The following is a 23,976-nucleotide window of genomic DNA, read 5'->3' as shown; positions in this document are numbered from 1 at the left end:
TATCCATAGACAGGAGTGACATCAAAGGTGTGTTGAAATATGTATGTGATTCACCATAATTGCTTGCTGCCTTTATTTTAAGTCATGTTTAAAGTACAGATATCTGCTGTATGGGGATCCAAATTACAAATACTATGTAATCATGCTATATATTAAATTGTATATTGAATTTTGTTCAGTTCTGCACATATAGGTTGTAATCTAACCTTTGTTATATAAATTTAATATGTACTGACATTTTAAAATTTATGTCAAAATTATTAATCATGCTCTGTTTCATTGATTAAAAGGAAATATTCACTCCGAATTATGTCACAGGATATCCACCAAATTTTCTGGAGTCAGTTCATTTAAAGTAAACAGGCAAAGTTTTTAATGGATCATTAAAACCATGTCTCTTTGAAGCAAACACAACTCAAAATGTTTCATGTTTATTTGAACTATTTTACATACAGGAAAAATGTAATAGTAACATTCATATCACTTATATACAGAATGCAGCTGTTTTATTGTGACACCCATAACATACTGAAGACAGTGACGCGTGTTTCTCGGGAAATGTATCAACCGTTCCAGAGAAGAACAATGAGGAAGTAATTTCATAACTCTGAACAGCAGCTCTGCATGTCAGCTAAGTGTTGTGGCTTGTTTCAGTCAGAATGCAATCATATAATTCCTACTTAAAATGCTCATGGGCAAATTGATTATATTTTCTGTTCTTTTGTTAGGAATTAACTGGTCAGATTAAGCTTAAGGAGATTTAAATTGCTCTTAAGTCCCTAACATAACTCAACTCTTACAGAAGATTAGTAGAAATTTTAGACAGATTTTATGCAGTTTAATCCACTCATCATTTATGTATTTAAGGAATGCATTTTCATAAAAATATGTACAATTAAGTTTAAAAACAAACAAACAACAAAAGCAAATGAAATGTATTCAATATTAGATGTGAAATGGAGATGTATAAAGTGACCGCAGCCGTTTTACCTAAACAATAAAAACATTAACACTACAGGTGCATTCTGGGTGATATCGGACATCAGTTATTTTAAGTGGAAATTTTATGGATGCGTCACATTAAAACAACCATGTTATCAAAAACTGTATGTTTTTGACATGTTCAGAAAGGCATTTATAATTGAAATGTTCTCAGCATATAAAGCTGTGTGCGCTCTACATTTACACATGGAAACACTACTTATTCACATTAAACACCAAGAACAGCTACTAACTGGTTCTTAAGATGAGATCATTTGATCATTTTGAAGCTATTTTCAAAATCAAGAATGAAATCTGAGTCACAGTCAAGAGTACTACACACTTTGATAGCCACTGTCTGTGATTACTGGCAAAGAGTGGTCAGCAAGCATCAAAGAGGAAAAAGGTATTTGGAGCTGAGAGAGATGCTGCCCATCCTGAACACTGTTAATGAAATCTGGAAAAACTTGGCTTAAGATGCTTTGAGGAGCCTTTTTAAATGATTCCTCTTTATACCTGTCCAAAATTTCTTTGTGCCCACCACTTCCCTGCTCTAAAAGCAGACCCGGGACTGCTTGGTAGTCTTCATCCATTGCAAGAAAGCTGTGTGACCCTCTGGGCACAAAGCCATAACAGGGACATTCATCACATATAGTGACCTCTTCACACAGTTTCGCTTTACCACTGACTATCTCATCGGAGCTCTCAAACTCAACCTCAGCTCTGGATGTAAGATCACAAGAATCAGATGTGTTGGTCCCACTAGAGATGGAGGACAAGCTGGAGTCTTCTGCACATGAAAATCTCCCAGAATCTCCATTGCAGGGTTGATATGACATGTCTGCTTGCATTAGCGATGAAACAGAATCTTGTTGTGCAGGAACTTGACAAGCTGGTACCTTTTGATCAGGACGTCTCTCCATGTCGCTCCTACTGGGATGATAATCAGAGTCACAAGGCATTTCAGCCTTCACCTTGAACTCTGAGTTGTTTGTCATAGCCTGATGAGCACAGCCGGGAATGAGGAGGGAATAGGTTTTATTTTCAAATATCGATGATCCTGAACTTGTGTCATTAGCTTGGACACCACATGGACTGTAGGGAGCTGAGCATAAATCATTGTTCTGCATATTCATAAATTGTGTAAGGGGACTGGTGGTGGTGGTGGTCAATGGTGATATCAGCTGAATATTCGGAAAGATTTTAGCAAGCACATCATGGACAGCTTTAGTGGTAGGAGGTTCATCATTCATATGGTCGGGGGGTTCAGCATTTGCATAACTGAGAGCGGAGGAGCCTGTGCTGATCCCACTGCTTTGCTGAAGACTCCCACTGCTGGTGTCTGTCAGTGACATCTTTGACCTGAATATGGAGAAACACTAACTTAAGCTGCCAGCTATAAATCCTTAAGGAAATGTCTAATCTTGATGCATCAGTGCAGTCAATACTAACCCAGTTTGCTGTCATCTGGAATAAGGGGCTCAACGCAGACAGAGGAGGTGATGGGTGGCTCAGGTTTCAAGACCTAAAAAAAGAGGGATGAACAATCAACATTTCAGTTAAGGGGGGAAATCATTTTGAATCAATTTTGGCGTGTTTCTGAAAGCGTATTTTGTACAGCGATAGATATCTATAGTAAAAACCTGTGAAGCTACTATTTTGTCTATATTGGTACAACAATTTGAAGTCAGAAGATTCTGATTGGTGATCAGTGTGAAAGCTATCTCACCTGCTGCTTGCTTGGATAAATATTAAGAATCGGAGGTTTGGTAACTGCATCCCACAACTTTGTTTTTAACCTAAAGTGAAATATACAAAATAAATAAATAAGACACAAGCTCCAGTATTTAGGGGAAATATGCACTGTCAGAGGAACACAAAACTTATCTACATGACTTACTTTGCGTAACATCCGTATATAGCTATGCTGAAGATAACTGCAGTAATACTGAAGCTGAAGATGATAGCCAAGAGCAGGAAGCGAGGGGGGAAAGCTGTGAAATGACATGAAATAAATTAGAACATTTTTCCTAACATGTCCAATACACTCCTGAAATTTGTTTACTTATTTTCTTACATTTCTGTGTCTAAAACACCAACTCGAGCACCCTCCTCAATTTATGTTACAAAAAACAAACATTTTTAAAACCATCTTCAAACTTTATTCTGGCATGAGTCAGGCAGTGCGTAACAAACAACTACATTAGTCAAAGTGTTGGAGAGAACAAATGTTAACACTGATGCAAATAACAGACGTGAATGCACTTTCTGGAACTTAAATACAAGACGCGGCATCATAACTTCACATTTGTTGTTTCAGAAAAACAAACTTCAAATGAACAAACTGAGACTGTACAGTACTAATAAATAGCTCTCGCTAACCATTTAATGCTTTCATTTTGAGCTTTTAAAAGGGGTCAAGTCAAGTTTATTTATAAAGCACATTTAAAACAACTACGTTGACCAAAGTGCTGTACAAGAACTATAACCCCAAGGACTATACTAAATAATTATACTAAATAATCTTTATATTCAAGGGGCCTGCTTGTTTAGCTTTAATATTAGAATCTCTGCTCTTTCTCTGGAGATTATTTCTGAAGTAGGACTTCCATGAAAGTTGGTTTGAGAGGTCATACTAACAGTGACATTATTTTGAAGCTGAATGTGTGATATAAATATATTTGGGAGTGCTTAATATGTTTAAGAAATACAGAATTAACTGTATTAAAATGGAAAAAATACAATACTTACGGGTTTTGAATTCCCACTCTGTGCTACTGTCACTGAACCTGCCACTCAGCTTTATGAAGCTTCTCACACTGACTACATATGTTGAACTTGGATCCAGGTCTTGACCATTTATTTCATAGTAATTCAGTCCATTGACTATAGCTGGTGTAAGAGATTTAGATATCTGGTATGGAGAAATGAGAGGTATAAGAATATGTTTAACAGTCTTAGTTCCATGAGAACCTGACATAGTTTCACCCATGTTTACATCTGCAGTACAAGTAGTTGCTGTGGCATTGATCCTACCTTTGTTGTCTCTCCTTTTTATAGTAAGTCACCTCAGCAGTCAGCTGATTATTTATAAATCCCATCATGTTTGAGTTCCAGCTGACTTCAAAATTCCCATTGGATTCTTTCACTAATTTGATTGTTGGAGTCTTTGGTTTTACTGTACAGAAACAAGAACAGTAAAGTGAATGTTTGTTCGTGAGTCTATTTCTGGCAGATGCAGTCATGGGCTGTAATTTAACATAAGTCAACATACAGCTCTCTGTGACCTTGATGACTTTGGACTCTATGGTTTTGCCATCTTTCAAGACTTTTGCTGTATGAGTCTCTCCGAGCACAAGTATCAGTTGGAAGGAGCAACAACACTGCTCAGTGTCACACTGCTGTAAAGTGCAATTCTTCTCACTGTGGAGGATAATAATGCAAAATGTTTGAAATAAAAAATAATATTAATGACAACCTATTTACTCTGTCAGCCACAGCATTAAAACCCCAGACAAGTAAAGTGCCTAATGATCATCACATTAAATGACCTTAGGTCCTTGCGTTCCTGTTACACCCACCTAATCATCTTTGGATGTTAGTTTACAAAAGTCATTGTTTGAATCTCACCAAAACCGGATACCCTTCCTTGAACGTATCTGGTGAAAAAAAAAAAAAAAAAACACCAAAGGAAAACATGCGGAGTTACCCGCGGCAGCGACCTCACATGAAAAAGGGAGCGGCCGAGAGGAGCTTGCAGAAGTGTACAAAAGCAAGCTCCAGAAGACATTTAATAATAATTTGGGAAATTATATTTAAATAAAGTATAATATTTTTGTCCTTCACATAAATGTTAACCGCCATACATACATATATTTTTTAACACGGGAAATTTCTGTATACTTTTCATTATTGGTAACATGTTCCATGTTGGGGGTGTAGATCACTCGCTCCGTACAACTAAGACAGAGAGCAGAAATACAAAACAAAACAAATCCCCACGTATCGATCCAATGGAGCGTCCACTCATAAGACACCCTCTAGAGATCCCGTGTCCATGCCTCGACTAGTCGGAGCCGTGTTAATGGCAAAAGGAGGACCTACTCAAAGCAAAACAGTGGGTTTTAATGGCATGGCTGATCGCTGTAATATTAAAATCACAAATAAAAACATCTCAGCCATACCGGTATCTATTCCGGAGAATCATACTGTATTCAGTGCAGTTTTTTAGCTCCAGCTGACACATCATCAGCTCGTCGAAGTCATTGGTACAATCAAGATTGAACCCATTTGTCTGATTATTCCCTGCACGAAACACAAATTATAAACAGTGACACATTACGAATTAACATGTAAACTATTTATTTGCAGCTTTTATTCACTGTAATCTACATACCAGAGGGAACTGACGCAAATGCAATGTGTCCTAAAAGAAGCACGATAAAAGAGACCCCGTCGCAGACTCGTCTGGAAAAAACAAACACAAGAGATCTTTTCTTTCAGCAAATCTGACGGATTCAGTAAGAGCGGCAACTTCAAGTAGGCGAATCCAGGTTACCTGTTTAAATCCATTAAGACGATAGACGATTTAGATCATTTTTTTCCGCTAAGAAAAGTACTCCGCTGCAGTCTATATCCCGGGAGCGCTGCTTACAGTATGACTCACTGTCTTCCTGTTATGGAAGCTGTTGCTGGATAATTGTGCCACATTAGGGGGAAGGCAGACCCACTCGCGTTTCTTTAGAAAGAGAGCGCCGTGTGCATAAACCCGACAGCAGACAATAAGGAGAATAGACTAAAAACAGCCACTGAAATCCTAGTTTGCATTAACGTTTCCTCTTGTACTGTTGACCCCTTGCTTTCCTCGGCTGTTTTACGCCACATTGTCAGGACGGATTCTGAAAGACGGAGTCTGAAAGCGGAGCTAAACTGTTATGCTGGAGTGGGTGCGGAAATAAAACGGAAACCTTGGCTCTTTTTGCATTTATACCATTTTGACACTTGCCACTCACTTAAATATGCTGCAGAATAATGCCAGGATGGATCAGACAGAAGACTTTTCTGATTATTTTAAGAGGCCATTAGGTGTGATGTTGATAAGAATTCACGTGATCACGTGCAAAGGACAATAGTTTTTGACTGCTACAGCTCAAGTACAATATCTAAAATTGTACAGTTATTTTGCACTACTGCTGTCGTGGTCCGGGTCCAAAGGACCCCGTGTGTTTTTGTTTTGCTTCATTTTGTCTGTTCTGTTTTGGGATTTCTTTTGGTTGTGAGGTTTAATTGTTATTTCTAGTCCCTGGTGTTCTCTCTGTATTCTGTGTCAGGTCTGCGTTTCTGTTCCATCGTGTTACTTCCTGTTTTATTTTGATAGTCATCCAGTTCTGGTCTCTTGTGTTTAGTTTTGCTTCCCCTGGTCTCGTCAGTGTTATCAGTGTCACCTGTGTTCCCACCTGTTTCCTCTTCCCTCATCAGGCCTCTTGTGTATTTAAGTCCAGTGTTTTCAGTGCCTGTTGTCGCGTCGTCGTCTATGTCTCCTGCTGTGTATCCTGTTCGGCCTTCATATTTTGCTCGGTGTTTTGCCACTAGCTCTGCCTAGTCCGGCCTTTTGTTGTGCACCTGATAATAAAGTTGAATTACCTTTTACCTGTGCCTGGCGTGTCCTGCATTGGGGTCCTCCTTCCTGCCTGCCACACAGACGATACATGACAGAACGACGCGACCAGAATGGACCCCCGCGGATATGGAGGTGTACAGCGGCTCTCGCCTGGCTCTGGGGGACCCGAATATTGGAAGGGTCCCCGACAACGCCGCTCACCTCTACAGCCTAAGCCGCAGGTTTATCGTGGGGACGGACTGTTTTTGGCTCCAGCCGCTCCCGCACCTGCCTCTCCGCTCACTCGCCCCTCTTCCCTCTCGCAGTCAGAGCAACAACGGAGGAAGAGGAATTCTCGGCGGCAGCGGAGGGAGTTTTCTCCGGAGCCAAGTGGGATGACGCCAGAGGAAGCGTTTTCCCGGTACCTGGGATATAAAGGTCCCTGGCCACCCAGTTCACTCTCTTCACTGCCGCCTCAGCCTGTTCCGGAGGGCAGGCAGCTAGACTCCCAGCAGCGGTGGAGAGGATCCCCTCCGGCGCCGTGCGGTATAAAGCCGCGGATTTCATCGCCACCATCGCTGCCGCAGGTTTCCCCGCCGTCTGCACCACCAGTATCTCAGCCCACCAACACAGTGAGTCAGTCTGTTTTGGGTTCAAAAGGAACTATTAAACCACAAACTGTTAGCAAGGCTCACATGGACAAACCTGAAACCATATCATACCGTGAAGCTATGGACTCAGCGGCTCTTGCCCTATTTGAGGAAAAGAAAACAATAATCATTCGGAGAGTGGACACTCTGTGTTTTGAACTGTTGTCTGACCCGTGTGAGGAAGAACAGAAAGCCATTGCAGCCAAGCTTCAAGGGCTGGTTGATAACTCTCCTTGGCTTCTGGATTCCTTACACGGGTTAGTAAAGGACTTTCTGGTCACCACCCTTCGCCTTCAGCCGTCCACACCTGCAGCAGCAGAGCATCTGCCCCAGCTTCAGTCTCCGTCGCCTGCATCAGCAGAGCCCCCGCTGCCACAGCCTGCATCAGCAGAGCCCCCGCTGCCACAGCCTGCATCAGCAGAGCCCCCGCTGCCACAGCCTGCATCAGCAGAGCCCCCGCTGCCACAGCCACGCACCAAGCCGCCTGCAGCAGCAGGCCCCAAGCCACAGCCACGCACCAAGCCGCCTGCAGCAGCAGCTGCAGCTCTTCCTCTGTCCTCAGTCAGCTGTAGCTTCAGCTCTTCCTCTGTCTCAGTCAGCTGTAGCTTCAGCTCCCCTCCAGTCTCAGTCAGCTGTAGCTTCAGCTCCCCTCCAGTCTCAGTCAGCTGTAGCTCCAGCTCCCCTCCAGTCTCAGTCAGCTGTAGCTCCAGCTCCCCTCCAGTCTCAGTCAGCTGTAGCTCCAGCCCCCCTCCAGTCTCTGTCAGCTGTAGCTCCAGCCTCCCTCCAGTCTCTGTCAGCTGTAGCTCCAGCCTCCCTCCAGTCTCTGTCAGCTGTAGCTCCAGCCTCCCTCCAGTCTCTGTCAGCTGTAGCTCCAGCCTCCCTCCAGTCTCTGTCAGCTGTAGCTCCAGCCTCCCTCCAGTCTCTGTCAGCTGTAGCTCCAGCCTCCCTCCAGTCTCTGTCAGCTGTAGCTCCAGCCTCCCTCCAGTCTCTGTCAGCTGTAGCTCCAGCCTCCCTCCAGTCTCTGTCAGCTGTCCAGCCTCCTCCAGTCTCTGTCAGCTGTAAGCTCCAGCTCCCTCCAGTCTGTCAGCTGTAGCTCCAGCCTCCCTCCAGTCTCTGTCAGCTGTAGCTCCAGCCTCCTCCAGTCTCTGTCAGCTGTAGCTCCAGCCTCCCTCCAGTCTCTGTCAGCTGTAGCTCCAGCCTCCCTCCAGTCTCTGTCAGCTGTAGCTCCAGCCTCCCTCCAGTCTCTGTCAGCTGTAGCTCCAGCCTCCCTCCAGTCTCTGTCAGCTGTAGCTCCAGCCTCCTCCAGTCTCTGTCAGCTGTAGCTCCAGCCTCCCTCCAGTCTCTGTCAGCTGTAGCTCCAGCCTCCCTCCAGGTCTCTGCAGCTGTAGCTCCAGCCTCCCTCCAGTCTCTGTCAGCTGTAGCTCCAGCCTCCCTCCAGTCTCTGTCAGCTGTAGCTCCAGCCTCCTCCAGTCTCTGTCAGCTGTAGCTCCAGCCTCCCTCCAGTCTCTGTCAGCTGTAGCTCCAGCCTCCCTCCAGTCTCTGTCAGCTGTAGCTCCAGCCTCCCTCCAGTCTCTGTCAGCTGTAGCTCCAGCCTCCCTCCAGTCTCTGTCAGCTGTGTCAGCTGTAGCCTCCAGCCCTCCCTCCAGTCTCTGTCAAGCTGTAGCTCAGCTCCCCGCAGTAGTCTCTGTTCAGCTGTAGCTCCAGCCTCCCCGCGGTCTCTGTCAGCTGTAGCTCCAGCCCTCCCCGCAGTCTCTGTCAGCTGTAGCTCCAGCCTCCCCGCAACGTCTCTGTCAGCTGTAGCTCCAGCCTCCCCGCACTCTCTGTCAGATGTAGCCTCCAGCCTCCCCGCACTGCTCTGTAAGCTGTAGCTCCAGCCTCCCCGCACTCTCTGTCAGCTGTAGCTCCGCCTCCCCGCACCTCTCTGTCCAGCTGTAGCTCCAGCCTTCCCCGCACTCAGTCAGCCCCTGGTCCAGGTCGCTCTGCCCCGCACTCAGTCAGGCCCTGGTCCACGTCGCTCTGCCCCGCACTCAGTCAGCCCTGGTCCAGTCGCTCTGCCCCGCCACTCAGTCAGCCCTGGTCCAGTCGCTCTGCCCCGCACTCAGTCAGCCCCTGGTCCAGTCGCTCTGCCCCGCACTCAGTCAGCCCCTGGTCCAGTCGCTCAGCCCCGCACTCAGTCAGCCCCTGGTCCAGTCGCTCTGCCCCGCACTCAGTCAGCCCCTGGTCCAGTCGCTCTGCCCCGCACTCAGTCAGCCCCTGGTCCAGTCGCTCTGCCCCGCACTCAGTCAGCCCCTGGTCCAGTCGCTCTGCCCCGCACTCAGTCAGCCCTGGTCCAGTCGCTCTGCCCCGCACTCAGTCAGCCCCTGGTCCAGTCGCTCTGCCCCGCACTCAGTCAGCCCCTGGTCCAGTCGCTCTGCCCCGCACTCAGTCAGCTCCTGCTCCAGTCGCTCTGCCTCGCACTCAGTCAGCTCCTGCTCCTTCTGTACCTCCGGTCACGTCAGCTTCCCCAGTGTCAGCACTACCAGGTACCTCACAGTCTTCAATGTTAGCTGTAGCAGTCTCCCCTCAGTCTCGGTCAGCTGCAGCTACCCCTCAGCTTCGGCCAGCACCTCTGGTGTCAGTCTCAGTAGCTTCCCTGTCTCAGCCCCAGTCTCTCCCGTCAGCTGCTGTAGAGTCTCTAGTCTCCCAGTCAGAGTCCCAGTCAGCTCCCCTAGAGTCTCTAGTCTCCCAGTCAGAGTCCCAGTCAGCTCCCCTAGAGTCTCTAGTCTCCCAGTCAGAGTCCCAGTCAGCTCCCCTAGAGTCTCTAGTCTCCCAGTCAGAGTCCCAGTCAGCTCCCCTGTCACCATCAACCTCACCATCGGACTCACCCAAACAATGCCCTAAGCAGCCCCAGCCGTCGGAGGAGACGACTGCGCGCCCTGCAAAGCAGCCCCAGCCTGCGCATCCAGAGCCCACACTGGAGGGTCCCGCTCAGTCCGAGCCTCCTGTCTCGTCTGTTTGTCGCCGCCGCCATTGGAAGCACAGCCGGCCTCCTGTCCTGTCCCGCGGCCGGCCTCTAGTCCTGTCTCTTCGCCGCCGCCGCCGCTGGGAGCGCGGTCGGCCTCCAGTCCTGTCTCTTCGCCGCCGCTGGGAGCGCGGTCGGCCTCCAGTCCTGTCTCTTCGCCGCCGCTGGGAGCGCGGTCGGCCTCCAGTCCTGTCTCTTCGCCGCCGCTGGGAGCGCGGTCGGCCTCCTGAGGACCCTTCTTTTTCCTGGCCTGTGAATTCTGCCCCTTGGGCGGGGCGGCCCCCTGAACATTATGGACTGTTTTCTGGCCTTGTGCTGTTTTTTGTTTTGGTTCCTTGACTCTCCTGAACTGCTTCATCTGTCTCCACCTTCATCGCCTGGACTTTGTTTTGGACTGCTTTATCCGGCCTTGGGCTGCCGCCTGTTGTTCTCGCTCTGTGTTTTTGTTTTGTTTTGGACTTTGTCCCTTCCCTGGCAGACCCCCTGAACTGTTTTTGATTTCTGTTTTGTCTCCCGGGTTTGGTTTGTTTCGGTCCCTCCGTCCGGTTCCCCCTCCTCCCGCCCTGGTCTGGTTTTGTTTTGTTTTGTGTTTTGTTTCGGTTGGGACGTCTGGGGCCGTCCCTTGAGGGGGGGGTACTGTCGTGGTCCGGGGTCCAAAGGACCCCGTGTGTTTTTGTTTTGCTTCATTTTGTCTGTTCTGTTTTGGGATTTCTTTTGGTTGTGAGGTTTAATTGTTATTTCTAGTCCCTGGTGTTCTCTCTGTATTCTGTGTCAGGTCTGCGTTTCTGTTCCATCGTGTTACTTCCTGTTTTATTTTGATAGTCATCCAGTTCTGGTCTCTTGTGTTTAGTTTTGCTTCCCCTGGTCTCGTCAGTGTTATCAGTGTCACCTGTGTTCCCACCTGTTTCCTCTTCCCTCATCAGGCCTCTTGTGTATTTAAGTCCAGTGTTTTCAGTGCCTGTTGTCGCGTCGTCGTCTATGTCTCCTGCTGTGTATCCTGTTCGGCCTTCATATTTTGCTCGGTGTTTTGCCACTAGCTCTGCCTAGTCCGGCCTTTTGTTGTGCACCTGATAATAAAGTTGAATTACCTTTTACCTGTGCCTGGCGTGTCCTGCATTGGGGTCCTCCTTCCTGCCTGCCACACAGACGATACATGACAACTGCATTATTTTGTACTCTTAATTGGGCCATGCAAAACTATCATAAAATGGGACAGAATGTAACATTTAGTTTTAATGGAATCTATTTTTGGAAAAAAACAAAAACAAACAATAAGCATATAATGCTACCTGCAGTGGCGGTCCTAGCCTGTTTGGGGCCCTGGGCGAGCATCCCCGCCGGTGCCCCCCCCCACGATAAAATAGCACTTGGGGGGTAATGAGCGCCCTCTGCCTGCTGTGTGGTGAATTCTGCCATGTTTTTAACAGAAGGCCCCCCCCCCCCATTACAGGCACACTCAGAATTTCTTTAAAATTTTTATTTGAAAAAACATGGAAGAAACTGAAAAATTACACAGCTTCTGCTTACCTTTATCTTTTGCTTCTTTTTCTTCTTCTTTTCTCTTTTTCATATTTCCAGTATTATAATTAAATGTGCTTTGTGTCCTATCAGTTTATTATTATCAGTTTATTAGTGCATCTAATTTTATTATATGCACAGATTCATTCTATACAGAATCCAAGGGACATGGGGAAAAAAACATGGGACGAAAAAAAAAAGAGGCAGTTTTGCGAGATCTCGCAAAACTTTTCAATATTAGTACATACGTTTCGTGTTAATCTTGATATGGCAGTGTCAGTGAGGATGAAAGGTTTGGCGAGAGACTGCCAGCAGAAGTCGCCTTTATTTATAATTCAGTTTTGTTACTGTTGGCCGTAACCACGCCAAACCAAACGTGCTTTGGTTTTGAAGGTTGCTCATGACCAAGCAGGCCATCTTGGGGTGCGGAAGATGTATGATTGTATTTTGGGGGATTTCTTCTGGCCCAAGCTAAAACGTGATGTTGCTGCCTATTAAAATGTGCCATATTTTTCAACTCAGGGTTGCAGCTATACACTTTCTGAGGTGTATGCGGACACATGGCGCCCCTATGCATTGCATATAGTGCATACCAACTTTTTGCACCACTGTGTCAACTTACAGGTAAGCCAAATCAGAACATTAAACTGTCCCCCCTCAAACCAATAGCAGTAATTGGCAAGCCATTCGCTCATCTGATGGTAGACTGTGTGGGCACTCTTCCTCGAGGAAAGACTGGTGTTCAGTGTTACCACCAAGCTGTACAGAGGACATTGTATTAAAATATCCCCAGTAGCTCATCAGGCCAAATTCGATTGCCAGCCAAATCAGTGCTAAGGATTACAGATGCACCTTTAACAGGCAGTGCAGGTCATATCCCCATGCATGCTACGCACAGACTGCAATATAAAAGAATGCTTTGAACCTGTGTCCTGCAAGATCTTAACTTGCACCTTTACATAGCTGTTAGACATGGACACCCAGCCCTCAGAGATGACAAGTCTAAAATGATCAAACCTGCCCATTTCCCCTGAGTCATAGTTAGCCCCCCAGACTGGGAAACACTAGAGCAGAACAAAACCGGAGCAGCAGTACTTTTACCTTGTCAGCCCGGCATGCCACTGTTTGAATGCCTAGATTATGATCTAAAAGTCCTCCCTATGGCCTAACCCATGGCAATAACAGCAAGACCGTGCTGGATCAGACACAGCCCACAGACCTCTAACTATTGTGGAAACTGGTGTCTTAGACTTCCACCCCATAAGTTCCTTCTGTCAGATGGGGGGTACACACCACCAGCATTACTCCTGTGTGTCAATACATAATCAGCCAAAATGGCTGCTTCCAAAACATTAGTAACTTTGCATTCACTCAGGTTGCAATGTGGTATTGAGCTCTTAAATTGCTCTAAGACAATCAGATCACAAAGGCCCTCAAAAGTAGCCACACCTGCTGGAGAGCACCAGTGGTTAAAATGAGTCAAATTTCGAGCAAATTCCACATTAGCTTGCTTCTTGGCACATTTCCATGATCAAAATCTCTGGTGATAGGCCTCTGGAACTAACAGTGATGTACAGTTACCTTGAAAAAGTAGTCCAACTACTGATTACTCCTTTAAAAAGTAACTTAGTTACTTCACTGATTACTTAATTTTAGAAATAACTAAGTTACTTTATTAGTTACTTTCAACAGCTGCCGGTCTTGTGTCAAAACGTGATCGTCTACCATAAAGTGATCCTGATGTGTCTGCGTGCTTTTATGTGTAATGTGACTCATAAGCTTTTAGAGCAGCATTTTTTACCTTTTCATAACTCAAACTCTCTGCTGCAATCAGCACACAGTAGGATACCTGGGCTTTCCAAGTTAACACACATTGAAGTAACAAGGTCCACTCTGCATCCATCCAACCTCTTAATCAGCCACTTGTTCAAACAAGGAAAAAAAGGTATCTACATCCTTCTCATTAAACACAGGAATGAGACAAACTACTGAGATGAATCTCCTGGCCACATTGTCTTTGTGAAGAGGACCTCATCCCCAGGTGAAACATTTTCCACAAATACCCCTTCTTTTGCAAGAGTTCAACTTTGGCTGCTAAAACTCCAATTTTATTTTTTCTAATCCTTGTCTCAGTTTCTCCCTCTCCTTTTTTATGTTCTTGTTTTAGCATTTCCAAAGCAATTTGTTTAGCTCTCTCACTTTCTAACTACAACAACAGCAACTCCTTCTGCTGCTCAAAAGTAAACCCAGTGGCCCCATAAAGGGGAAACACTGATACTGGTTCAGAGCCTGAGCTAGGTTCCTCCACCAACACTTCCTTAATAACCAATTCTGTTGCCAAGACAGCTTTAATGTCAGCCTTACAGCCATGGCCACCACATCAATACTGTAGTGTTCAGCTATTTTCAACAGCTGCTCTTTAGTACACTTCTCTAATAGGCTCCAGAAAGGACAGTCAACAAAAGCAGCAACTGAAGCCATAGCACAGGATCCTATATGCACAGAGTATAAGAACTAGACCAATAGAGCCAATATAAAGCCAGCACATGAAGCCAAACCAGACCAGCAGTTTTCCCACTGCCTGACCACAAATTCACTAATAAGCCTAGTCTCAAATACACCAACTAAATCAATCCAGGACAAGCTCCCAATTTGTCACAACCTCGCTCGTGAGGCCATGACAAAAAAGGGTGGACGCACCATTTGCCAATTTAAAATGATTCATTAAAAAACTTAAACAACTGAAAAATATAGACAGATGAGGTGTAGAAATCAGTAGGCTCAGTGGTGTGGTGGGTGCATCTGTATGGAGATCTTTATAAACATATGTTTATAAGTCCGCACACCGGAGCGCTCCGGTGTGCGTTCTTTCTTCTTCCACAACTGTTTTTGTTCCTCTTAACATTGGCTGTGCGCGTTCGGCTTACAGGGGTCGTCACACAGTCTACAAGTTCATTGTGTCTGTTTGCAAAGACATATCAGTCAGTTTACAGCCACCCGGGGTGCCACATACATATGCCGCGTTTCGGTGCGGGTGGCGCGGGTACGAGTCCCGGCCTATCGCCAATTTGCCCGCGTGTCTTCCCCCGTATCTTTCCCCCATTTCCTGTCTCCCTCTACTGAGGATAAAAGCCGCTGTGGTCAAAAATGCAAAAAAAAAAAAAAAAAATTGAAATGTTATATAAGATGTAAAAAAAAAAAAAGATACACATTTGTAACTGTCTATAAGCAATGCACTTCATTAAACAACTCTGGAAACAGTGTGAGTTTGCCTTTATCTCAGGATACAAAGTAGAAGCAGATATACAAACTCCATCACAGTGTGGTATGGGAACTGCACCACTCAGGACAGGAAGGCTCTCCAGCGTGTCATCAAAACAGCACAATTCATCTGTGGAGCTGCCTTCCCATCACTACAGGACACTTACAATACCCGGGTAATAGAGCACACAACATCATCAAGGATCGTACCCATCCACAGAACACACTGTTCACACTCCTGCCGTCTGGCAGACGTTACAGGAGTGTAAAAGCAAGAACAACCAGACTAAAAAACAGTTTCTATCCACAGGCCATCAGGCTACTGAACCACTGACTGATTATCAAACTGTGATTACCTGCCTTTTTTTTTTTTCATCTTTATATACTATATATATATATCTGTAAATCTGTATATATTGCACTTGCTTTATTATTTATATATTTTTACTTTTTCTATATACTTGTTCTTAAATTTTATTTTAACTTAGTTACTTATTTCAATTGTGTGTAAAGCAGTCGCAAGTAAGTATTTCATTGCTCAGCATAACCACAGTGTTTTGCAGTGTACATGACAATAAACTTCTTGAATCTTGAGTCTTGAATATACAGCATTGTGACAGAAGAACATCCCTTACATATTGCATTACTTTGGTAATTACACAAGAATGTCTTGTTAAATGCAGAAGCGGTCATTTCCACAAAAAGATAATACTAAGAACATTTTTGCATAAGGTGAGTTATGTAGAAATACACTTTACACTTCAATCTCTTTTACTAGAGAATTTAAGGATTCAGAGTATGTGATACTGAATTAAACTGTATGTTTATGAAAAAGAAAATAGGTATTAGTGTAATCTTACTGTATTTGCCATAAACATTGATATCTTTGGAAGTGGCTGTTGTTTATTTCAAATAAAATCAGATGCTTGCTGCTTAATTTTCCAACACTCTTTTGTCAGACTGGGTCATACTGTAGCAGCTCCACATTAACAAGATTGAACGTTGACTTTACTCCACACCGTGAATCATTTGATCCTTTCATAGTCATATCAGTCATATCTGAATCACTTCAAATATTTTTTCTAATGTCTCAGACAGAACAGCTTAGTGCTAAATGTTTGATATGCCCAAGGAATAAAAAAAAAAAAGTCAAATTCACTGATCATAATGTACAAATCTGTTTTTGATATGCTCCTCTGTGTAAATTTTTTTTTAAATGATCATATTGCATTCAGCGTAAAGCCGGGATTAATCAAGAATGAGTAAGCACCAGATACATTGATTCCCATTGTGTGATTAGTAGCATTGACCTGTGTCACACCCTGGCTTGTGAGGCCAGGGTCTACTCTGGGCGTGGTTAATTAAACCTGGAAAACCTGACTGGGCTTAAGAAGTTTTGAGGAATAATGGCAAATTATTACTCCTGATTTAATTGTTTCACATAAATATGTCAGTGATTGTTAATCTGTTAGAGCTACTCACAGCAGATCATCTGCCTCCATTTCACCCTGTCCTCAGCATCTTCCTCTTTCACACCAACCCCCAGCGCGTCCTCCACCACCCTGCCTGCACTCTCTTCTTCTCCTCTCTTGGGCACTGTCTATTGCTTTGTTTACTGTCAATGTGGGAAGATATTCACTAAGCAGTTTACACCACTGGGTTCCTTGTCCAGCTTAAAGGTTTTGGACATTGGTTGCAGAAGTAGAAAGATTACAGTGTGCAATCGTAATGCAAATGTACTTAGTGCATGCACTATATAAGGGGAATTCATTAAAAAAAACAACTTTCAAAGTAATTATAGTGAGACCTGTGTTTTTAAGGAAAAATGGGTGACCTAAGTCAAGTGTTTATATTGTAGTAATTTTTAAAAAATTCTTCCATCTTGGCTGTCAGTATGTACTCAGTAGGTGTTTTTTTTGTTGGTACTCTTTATGTATAAAATAACAAGGTAACTTTAATAGATAACTTCAATACAAAAGGAATGAGTTGTACAAATCAATCATATCAGTGTTGTAGGGTGTGCATGACCACAAACGTGTATGGATCTGTATGTGCACCAACAAGCTCAAGAAACTAAACTGATGCATGAAGCCTTGCCCTGCAGGGCTTGTCACACTCTTAGGTTACAGTTTCATACAATTCTTTCTTTCAAAATCATCTTTTTAATGTAAAACAGAATATGTGAGTCAGCATGTTTGAATAAATTAAAGAGCGGCCCTTTGATGCTTGGACAAACTTTGTTTTTATCTCATTCATCCTTTAAAATGATTAATTTCAGTTGTATTATTAGTAGTAATAGTAACAGCATTACATTTTCTTTTAATAATTCAGCCTTGTGTGAAACACTGAAAATTGTAACATTGAAAAATGTAGTACTTAAAAACATGATGAACTAAAGAGCTAAAAAAGACTAACCAGCTGTGTAGCTACTGACATACTTTCACAGCATGGCAACATAAAAGGCTGTTCTGGCTTGTTCTTACATGTGATTTATGAGTTGGCCTGATTAACCACCATAAAACTCAGATGTTTTGAAGAAAAAATTGATATTGTCATAGCTTTGGCATTGGCGTCTGTTCCACACAAACTTTAACATTGGCCATAATTTGAGAAAAAAATGGGATCTACGATGTTCAAGTTCACACCACAGATGCTTACTGTTGAAGCTAGGCCCATCAAACTTCACACATTTCTTCACTGACTTTATTATAACAGCACTTTGACCCACCCCTCCATCTCTGTTACGACCTCAAAGCAGTCAAGCGTTGGCAGCCGCTCAGCGGTTTTACATATGTACACTGTGCAAATAGGCATACAGTAGCACACTGAGAATTTACATTCTGTGCCTGCAACCCCAGACTTGCAGACTTAACTATATAATGCATGTTGTTTGTCATCTGGTATGCTTACACACTGCAGGCAAGTCATTGCCAGAATATTTTAGTCATGTGATTTCATTTAAATTCACAGTGCTGAAGCAAGGCAGTGTCTGTTCATGGTAAGACCACAAGATGGAGACAAAAGCTCATTGGTAATAGTCCAAGCTCCAGTCCAAAACCAGCATCAAACATTTGGATTAAACTGTTTCCACAAACGTCATTAATGGGTCAGTATTCTTCTTTTGCCACTGGTATTGTGTTCTGATTTATTCATGAATTTGATTTGAAGTTCAGCCCTCTAAACGGGATCATGAGGATTCAGATTACAAATAATATGTAATGATGCTTAAAGAATGTGTTCAGTTTATACAATTTTAAATGTTAACACTAACATTTGACAATGTACATGTGACTATCTGTATACAGTAATTTATACATTTATATGTGACAGCAGGACCTTATTCTATAAGGATCACGTGAACATCAGGAAGTTACAAACATGAAATCATTTTCCTGCTTCCATTGGGTGATTACAACCCAAGTTGTAATCACAGTACTACACACTTTGATAGCCATCGTCTGTGATTATTGGATTAGATGATACCAGAGAGAAAAAGGGTATTTGGAGTTCAGAGACATGCTGCCCATCCTGGACTGGAACGACTGGGCTTAAGGTACTTTGAGGGCTCTTTGTGAATGACTTCTCCTCCCACTTGTCCAAATGTTCCTTGTGCTCTCTATTCCTCTGCTCTAAAAGGAAAACATCAGGCTGCCTCACCTGACTTGGGAATGCCTGGTAGTCATCATCCACTGCAAGGAAGCTGTGTGACCCTTTAGGTACACTTATAGGGACCTCTTGATAGGATATGTCTGTTGACACCATAGGTGAAACCACTTGTGGTAAAATAGCACCCTGTTGTGCAGGAACTTGACAAGCTGGTTCCTGTTGAAAAGGACAGTTCACCATGTTGCTCTTAGTGGGTTGGTATTCAGAGTCACAAGGCATTTCAGCCTTCACCTGGACCTCCAAGTTGTTTGTCAGAGTCTGATGTGGAAAGCCAGGAATGAGGAAGGAATAGGTTTTATTTTCAAACACGGATGATCCAAAATTCGGGTCCTTTGTTTGGATACCACATGGATGGCAAGGAGCAGAGAATAAACCACTTTCTTGTGTATTGTTTGATTGTGTGGCGGTGGGTGGTGATATTGGGCAAATATTCGGGAAGATTTTCGAAAGCGCATCGTGAGCAGCTTTAGCAATAGGAGGGTCTCCATTCACAGCAGCAGGACATCCAGTATTTGTATAACTGAGAGCGGAGGAGCCTGTGCTGACCCCACTGCTTTGCTGAAGAGTCCCACTGCTGGTGTCTGTCAGTGACGTCTTTGACCTGAATACAGAAAAACGTGAACTTAAGCTCCCAGATACTAATCCTTATGGAAATGTCTAATGTTGATGCATCAGTGCAGTCAATACTAACCCCAGTTTGCTGTCATCTGGAATAAGGGGCTCAATGCAGACAGAGTAGGTGATGGGTGGCTCAAGTTTCAAGACCTAAACAAGAGGGATAAACAATCGCAAACATTTCATTTAAAAGGGGGAAGTCTTTTCAAACCAACAAAAGTGTCTTGTACATTTTAAGATATCAATACTGATTGATTTGGTGTCACCTGTTATTAGAGCAATAATATTAAGTGAAGGGTTTTACGATCTCGAAAACCTGTTAAGCTGCTGCTTTGTCTACATAGGTACAACTGGTTTTTCTGTTTACAGAGCTGTCAAAAACTGTCCAGCTATTTTTTTAAGAACAGAGTTGGAGTCTGATTTCATGCTGCACACAGTACATGTAGTTTTCCAATTACATTGTGCCTTATTTTCTGTCAATCCCTCATGTTTGGGTAGGCCATTTGAATCCAGGGCTGAATCTGTCACAGACAATAAAAATGTAAACATACAGTGGTATGCAAAAAGTAATTTTTATGATTTTCCTTTATAAATCATTGGTTGTTCAGATCAGCAATTTTAATTACATATATCCTATAGCAGGCAAACACAGTGATATTTGACAAGTGAAAAAAGGTTTATAGGATTTACAGAAAGTGTGCATTAATTATTTAAACAAAATTAGGCAGGTGCATAAGTTTGGGCACCCCAACAGAAAAATTACATCAATATTTAGTAGATCCTCCTTTTGCAGAAATAACAGCCTCTAAACCAGGGATCCTCAACTCCAGGCCTCGATGTTCGTTGTCCTGTAGGTTTTAGATGTGTCCCTGATCCAACACACCTAAATCAAATGAATTGCCTCCTCAGTATGCAGTCAAGTTCTCCAGAGTCCTGCTAATGACTTTTATATTTGACTCAGGTGTGTTGAAGCAGAGACACATCTAAAACCTGCAGGACACCGGACCTCGAGACCTGGAGTTGAGGATCCCTGCTCTAAACACTTCCTATAGCTTCCGATGAGAGTCTGGATTCTGGTTGAAGGTATTTTGGACCGTTCTTCTTTACAAAACATCTCCAGTTCACTCAGGTTTGATGGTTTCCGAGCATGGACAGCTCGCTTTAAATCAAATAACAGATTTTCAATAATATTCAGGTCTGGGGACTGAGATGGCCATTCCAGAACATTGTACTTGTTCCTCTGCAGTAGTAGATTTTGAAGAGTGTTTAGGGTCGTTGTCTTGTTGAAGTATCCAGCCCCAGAGCAACTTCAATTTTGTCAGCAGATTCTTGATTGTTCTCAAGAATCTGCTGATATTGACTGGAATCCATGCGACCCTCAACTTTAACAAGATTCCCAGTACCTGCACTGGCCACAGAGCCCCACAAACATGAGGGAACCGCCACCAAATTTTACTGTGGGTAGGAAGTGTTTGTCTTGGAATGCTGTGTTCTTTTTCCACCATGCATAGCGCCCCTCGTTATGTCCAAATAACCCAAGTTTAGTTTCATCAGTCCACAGCACCTTATTCCAAAATGAAACTGGCTTGTCCAAATGTGCTTTAGCATACCTCAAGCGACTCTGTTTGTGGCATGTGCACAGAAAAGGCTTCTTCTGCATTACTCTCCCATACATCCTCTCCTTGCACAAAGTGCGCTGAATAGTTAAACGATGCACAGTGACACCATCTGCAGCAAGATGATGTTGTAGGTCTTTGGAGCTGGTCTGTGGATTGACTGTGACTATTCTCATCATCCTTTGCCTCTGCCTATCTGAGATTTTTCTTGGCCTGCCACTTCAGGCTTAAACTAGAACTGTGCCTGTGGTCTTCCATTTCCTTACTATGTTCCTCACAGTGAAAACCTTTAATCTCTGAGAAAGCTTTTTGGATCCTTCCCCTAAACCATGATGTTGAACAATCTTTGTTTTCACGTCATTTGAGAGTTGTTTTGAGGCGCCCATGTTGCCACTCTTCAGAGAAGATGCAAAGAGGAGAAACACTTGCAATTGGCTGACAAGTGTTACTTCAGAGAGGGCACTGTCAATAGCTTGAAAAACAGCCAATTGGACTTGTGTACATTTTTTGAAGACATTATACCTCCCATCCAAGAGGCTTCTTCAGTTCTAAAAACCAGGGTACTTAAACCCTAGTGGGGGTCCCCTTTTGAAGTGCTCGTTGACCTACTATTAATCATGTGCACCATCACATGAGCCAAAGTGTGAAAAAAAGGCGTGAGTTATTACCATCACTGGTTTTGGGTGAAACCACCCTGAGACCTTGCCCCACCCTATGATGTGGCCTTTTGAGGTCACTTGAAGTAAGGTGTGAGTAGGGGCTGAGGTGCCTGGGAAGGGATCTGAAGACTGCAGCAGAGGCGGTTGGCAGCTGGTGTTGTAAGTCACCGCCTCTGTTTAATGATGGCCTTTTTTATTTCTCTTTCAAACCATCTGTCTTCCCAGTCCAAAATGTGAACACTGGCATCCTCAAAAGAGTGTCCTTTATCATTTAGGTGCAGGTTTACAGCTGAGTCTTGTCCTGTCGAGGTGGCTTTTCTATGTTGTGCCATGGGTTTGCAGAGTGGCTGTTTGGTTTCTCCACAGTAGAGGTCCAAGCACTCCTCACTCCACTGTACCACATACTTATGACACCAGCGGTCAGCCTCCTACATTGCAATCATTAGATCCCTTCCCAGGCACCTCAACCCCCACTCACACCTTACTTCAGGTGACCTCAATAGGTCACATGATAGGGTGGGGCAAGGTCTCATAGTGGTTTCAACCAAAACACCTGGTGGTAATGATCACACCGTTTATCACATCATGGCTCATGTGATAAGCTAAAGGGGAGCCCCGATAGGGTTTAAATACCTGGGACTCTCCAGCTTTTGGTTGTTAGAACTGAAGAAGGCTCTTGGATAAGAGAAGAAACGTCTTCAAAAACAAACAAACAAACAAACAAAAAGAGACAGACACCCTCTCTATTTTTAAGATTAGGCTTAAAACTTTCCTTTTTGATAAAGCTTATAGTTAGGGCTGGATCAGGTGACCCTGAACCATCCCTTAGTTATCCTGCTATAAGCCTAGGCTGCTGGGAGGTTCCCATAATGCACTTTTTCTTTTTACTCACCTTTTTTTTTACTGTGGTAATACTTCACTGTGTTTAATCATTAGTTATTACTAATCTCTGTCTCTCTTCCACACCATGTTTTTTGTCCTGTCTCTCTCCCCTCAGCCCAGCCAGTCACAGCAGATGACTGCCCCTCCCTGAGCCTGGTTCTGCCGGAGGTTTCTTTCTGTTAAAAGGGAGTTTTTCCTTCCCACTGTTGCCAAGTGCTTGCTCATAGTGGGTCGTTTTGACTGTTGGGTTTTTTAGGGCCCGAGCACGAACTGTGCGAAGGCCCTATTGTAATTGCTTCGTTTATTATTATTATTATTATTAGGGCCCGAGCACGAACTGTGCGAAGGCCCTATTGTAATTGCTTCGTTTATTAGGGCCCGAGCACGAACTGTGCGAAGGCCCTATTGTAATTGCTTCGTTTATTATTATTATTATTATTTTTATTATTCAGGCAAATGAATTGGCTTTTTGGGGGCTTTATCATATTCAAAAACTCATGAAACTCTGCACATGCGTCACACCTGGTGAAAATTTAAGTATTTTAATGGGCTCGGGCAAGGGCGCGCCCAAATGGCTCGCTAGCGCCCCCTAAACTGGAGCCCCACCGCTGTGTTTCACGTACATGAATGAAACTTCATACACATGTATATCATGTCCAGGCGCACAAAAAATCCTCTTGGAGCCATGCCCTAAACCCAACAGAAAGTCCGCCATTTTGAATTAATTATGCAAATTTGGCGATTTGCAGCCCTCACACTTTTTCTAATAACTCAGAGGTTTTAGACGTTATCATCTTCATATTTGGTTTGTCTAACCTACACCCCCAGGGGAATCTAAATCTTGAAAATGGTGAGTTTTTGCCAAGGGGGAGGGGTCCTTATGCCCCTTTGAACTTTGATCATTCGCCATGAAATTTTGATTGCCTCTCATTCATACCTACATGATCCAATGTGCATCAAACTTCTCCAGTAGGATGAGGGTGCCCCCCTGAACACATACATATGACAATATTTAATATCTGTCGCAGCGCCACCTAGTGGGAACAGGAAATGTCATATTTTACACTTGGAGGTCCAGCTCCAAGGTGGTTTAGCAGAACCATCTCAAATTTCACCTGGAAAGCCTTAAGAAGTTGGACTTACTGTGTTTTCAAAACTGTGAGTTTTTGACAAAAGGGCGTGACCCTTATGGGACGGCAAAGTTCGATGATTCGCCATGAACACAAAAATGGCTGTAACTCAAAGCCAACTTGCCCAATCTGGCTCAAACTTCAGTGGTGTGATAAGCACCCTGTCCTGAACACACTCATATGCATAAAGTCCATAAACGGTAGAGCGCCGCCTAGTGGCAGCTCCGAATATCTTAAAATAGCAAGTTTTTTGAGTAGCCCCGGAGCTACGTTTTCTCTACATGTATGAAAATGTACAGGCTCATGTAACATCCTAAGACGTACAAAAAAGTCTCTTGGACCCATACCCCAAACCCTACAGGAAGTCGGCCATCTTCAATTGAAGGTGTCAATTTTTG

The 23,976-nt window shown here is 43.9% G+C and overlaps 1 protein-coding gene across 1 annotated transcript; it reads right to left on the bottom strand.

The window, feature by feature from the left end:
• Positions 1–432: 432 nt before the first annotated feature.
• On the bottom strand, positions 433–19,382 carry LOC115776119 (uncharacterized). The gene is made up of 2 exons (XM_030723736.1): positions 19,368–19,382; positions 433–2,343 (listed from the first exon to the last, which is right to left on the bottom strand). Exon 2 carries the CDS (start codon positions 2,334–2,336, stop codon positions 1,317–1,319), a length of 1,020 nt encoding a protein of 339 aa, XP_030579596.1. The 5' UTR covers positions 2,337–2,343; positions 19,368–19,382; the 3' UTR covers positions 433–1,316.
• Positions 19,383–23,976: the final 4,594 nt, after the last annotated feature.

Source organism: Archocentrus centrarchus, chromosome 3 (genome assembly GCF_007364275.1).
Source record: "Archocentrus centrarchus isolate MPI-CPG fArcCen1 chromosome 3, fArcCen1, whole genome shotgun sequence".
Classification (NCBI taxonomy): domain Eukaryota; kingdom Metazoa; phylum Chordata; class Actinopteri; order Cichliformes; family Cichlidae; genus Archocentrus; species Archocentrus centrarchus.
The sequence above is the reverse complement of the archived record's forward strand: the minus strand, read 5'-3'. Positions and strand labels throughout refer to the sequence as shown.

What these genes read in the sequence shown, in the direction of transcription:
- LOC115776119 (XM_030723736.1), bottom strand. Translation starts at nt 2,336, where the DNA reads ATGTCACTGACAGACACCAGCAGTGGGAGTCTTCAGCAAAGCAGTGGG.